Raw genomic sequence first — 3,884 nt, 5'->3', positions numbered from 1 at the left:
AGAGCCTCTTCTTCAAAGGAAGACTCTTCACAGTGGTCGAGCTAGAACTCAGCATTGCAGTACCAGCATAAGACTCTTTCACAATGGCTCAGTTCTCCTCTCTCAGGTGAAAAGGGTAGGTGCTAGTCAAAGGATCACGTTGGGCTTCGTCTCAGTACAAAATCCCTGTGGAGAAAATACAAAATAAAATATTCACTAAGCCAGCATTCCCTGTAAGGCCTACAGTGTTAGCCTCTCATCACCCTGAAAGATTTGGAACCGTGTAATTGACCTAAAAAGCAAAGTTGGTCTTCTCCTTCAGGTACACAGACGGCCATGGCGCTGAGCACAGAACTGTACTCTCTCCTACCAGGCCCAAGGCAACCAGTTTAAAGCCAGCCAGGATCTTGGTGCATGATGTATTTTTTAAAACTATACAGTGAAAACACCGTGAGTAGGGGTCAAAGGTAGGTAAAGACAGAGCTTAGCTTGAACAGCAAAAAAAAAAAATCCACTAGGATCCACATCATCCTGGCCACCGCAATGCCACGTGCAATCACTTTCTGGCACAACTCACATAACGTGACTATGCCAAATCAATGCAATTACCACCTTTAATACGGCTCATTGTAATAATCTCCAAGAACAAAAAGCAATTTACTGTCCCAGAACAAGTTTACCGGAGCTTTCCAGGAATACAGATACATGACTAGTTAACTACTGCTGCTTCATTTCTAACAAGGGGACAAGAAGAAACATTTAAGCCTCGGAAACAGAAACTGTGCTACAGCTGAAGAGCAATGTGGAAAAATGAGCCTAAGTTGGTAAGCTTACTGTATTTACTGATTTCTTCTACCTTGGATAGTTTGTAACCCAAACAGGGAACTCTACCCCTTTTGAAACTACAATATTAGTTTCTGCCATTTTAAAGGCAGAAACAAAACAAATGTCTTCACCCCGATAAGCCACAATTGTAACAGGGCTCATTGATCGTTTCACTTGTTTGCAGGCATTTAACAGAAACTCATTATTTCTGGTGTAAGAAGGAAATACCCACACTTTCACAGTTCCGTTTCTTCTACAGTCCTTGGCAGAAACACTTTTCCAGTGCAAGTGCCCACAAGACACAGGTATCCCACCTGAGAGGACAGGGATACTAGCCCTACTTGCAAGTAAAATCACTCGGGTTCCATGCGCAACCCTCTCAGGGTTTCAGTCTGAAGAGTACTGCATGTCTGAAAGACCCACTTTTTAAAGGTAAACAGTGTAACATGGTCACAGCAAAAGGGACTCCAGGAGAGCTATAAAAATGTTACTTCACATGCTCATGAACAAACTTCTAGAGAAATCCACAAAGAAAAGTCTTCTCCCTGCCCAAGAATGGGACTGCAATTTTGCTTTCTACAACAGAAAAATTCCAACATAGGACTAAATCCAGGATGTTAGCAATTACCGAACACAGTACTCAGACAGTGATTAGCAGCCAATGTTCATCTGAATTGACTAAATCTGATTAGAACTGTGAATACTCGGTACCTTTGAATATTTAGACCCTAAATATTAGGAACACTAGGACAAAAGTACAGAATCGCACAAAATTAGTGGATCTTTTCAAAAATCCTGGTCTCAGTTACATGCAGAACACAAAACAAAACTTAAATTGCTTTACTGCCCTATGCCCTAGCCCATTTGATTGATGTCTCATGGAAATCGAAAACTGACATGTGATTATTATCTTATCTTTCCAACCAAAACCTCTATTTGATAATAGCCACTTATTTTCAAACACGAGCTTCCCGTATCACCACTACAAAGTACTTGTTCAAGACACAGAACTATTAGTCTGCATCATGTATCATTTCTCATATGCATTATTTAACATTAGCATGACTAATACTTAATTGCATGCAATTCAGTTCTAACTAAACTTAGTTTAGCAGGAGAAAGCCACCGGCCAGACGTCACAATTTCACAAAACAGAGGAACTACACATAAAGGCTGATTAACTTGTTTAATGTTAATCTCATCTGCACTTTAACTAGCAATAAAAATCAATGAGATTTTGCTTGTACATCTAACAACACGGCAAGATCAAAGCAGAAATGTCTGTTCAACAGATACAGCAACAAAGACAAGAGACAGATAAATTCTTAACTAAGCACACACATTCATATGGCCTTATCCTGCACAAACTGCACCTACCCCAGAATTTGGAAGCAGGCTTTGGTAGTCCTAGATAGTCTCCTCTTCCAACAAAAATACAACTAATTTGAACAGAAAATGCCAGTACGTTGTTTAACTTGCATTAGGCATGTCAAAAAAAAAAACCAAACTATAAAACCGAAAAACCCTATGACTCTTCTTATTCACAACCAACACAAAGCTTAAAACAAATAAAACCTGTTATTTTGCTATCAATATCTATGCATTCTCTAGAAGCTTTTAATTTCATTATTTTTCACACATCGAATTTCTTCAGAAGCTGTCCAAACAGCTAGAGCTGCAGCAAAAAGCCAGTGTTAAATATCGGGGCGGGGGGGAATCAGATCTTCAGAAGTAAAATGACCCCATCAAATGCAAAAAAAACCCCAAAACCTGCAATTAGTAGGAAAGAAAAACATCTCCAAGGCAAAACCACCATTTTCAAAAGTCACAAGCGGCAACTGACACACAATCAAAACCACAAACAGAGCCAGGCATTTCTACAAACATTCCCTGTCCCGGCATTTCTGCTGCTAGCTGTTACTATTTTGGGAGCGTGCCACAGATTCGGAAGATGCCAGAGGTCTCCCATCTGCACCCTACATTTCCAGCTTTCCTGATAGCGAACAAAAAAAGGAAAGGGGGGGGGGGGGGGGGAGGGGGGAGAAAATAAAAATCACAGAAAGTCAGTGATGCAGAATGAAAGACAACTCCGACTACTGGCTGCCAGAAATCCCTGCCTACCTCGCTCTGCCACCTGCCAGCCCACGGCTGCTCACATCCCAGCTGAACTGTTTGCTCAGGACTGTAGCTGCGCATCTCTGCGCGCCAAAGTAAAAGCAGTTTAACCGGAAACCAGGCACATGCAGTAGTAATCCCAACCTCACATACGGGTACCCAAGGACCGGAGACCCACATCCTCTCACACGTGATGGCAAGGTCAAAAATAATGCTGTCAGACCGCACACACGCTGCAAGATGGAGCTGTGGTTCAGCATGTTGCTGTACAATACGTTGCTACTACTCCTCCTTGCATGGCTGATTATTAAGATTGGACTAGAATCTGGTTTCTTACTAGGGCGTGAGGATCTCAGTTATGAGAAAAGACTGAAAGATTTCCCACTGTTTCTTGTTCTAAATACATGGGAGTGGCCTGATGCAAAACTGATTTTTAAAAGTTTTAAAAGCTCATCACAAAGGTAAGATCAGTATTTTCACCATATTCATTATTTTCAATTGTTTGGCCAGAGAACACACTCTATAATGGAAAACTGCTATCTTCAGTAGCTGGCAAACAGCAAAATTCTGCTAGTCACGTCAATTTTGTATTCAATCAGCGTATATTCTTTAGGCAGGGGAGAGAGAACCTTGAACTTTTCCTCATCTACATGTTTTAAGAACCATTCTACGCAACATTTAAAAATCAGCCTGTGGACAATGACAATTACTGATTCATTTAATAATGTCAAAGTTTAAACATGCTAGAAGTATAACTTTATACCACAAAACTGTGGGGGGAAAAAAAAAAATGCTCAAATGTCTAGCGCTCAAAAAAAAAAATTTGATGCCTTCCTTCTCTAGCACTCACGTTTATTTTGCTTACTGACAAATATTAGATACATTTTTGCACTTAAAATACTTCCATCATACATGCTGTTGTTCCTATTTTCATCCATCGAGTTTACTGGCAACACAGACTTGCA

At 40.6% G+C, this 3,884-nt stretch overlaps 1 protein-coding gene across 1 annotated transcript in view; it reads right to left on the bottom strand.

Moving 5' to 3' along the window:
- The window catches only part of MPPE1 (metallophosphoesterase 1), an 8,500-nt gene extending 8,341 nt beyond the window's left edge, over positions 1 to 159 (bottom strand). The window contains 1 exon segment of the mRNA XM_009318533.1: positions 2 to 159. Within this exon segment, the coding sequence (XP_009316808.1) occupies positions 2 to 55 (54 nt within the window). The 5' untranslated portion in view covers positions 56 to 159.
- Positions 160 to 3,884: the final 3,725 nt, after the last annotated feature.

The sequence above is a fragment of the Pygoscelis adeliae genome, unplaced genomic scaffold, assembly GCF_000699105.1.
Source record: "Pygoscelis adeliae isolate BGI_AS28 unplaced genomic scaffold, ASM69910v1 Scaffold42, whole genome shotgun sequence".
NCBI lineage: Eukaryota > Metazoa > Chordata > Aves > Sphenisciformes > Spheniscidae > Pygoscelis > Pygoscelis adeliae.
This window is presented reverse-complemented; position numbering and strand designations above follow the sequence as displayed.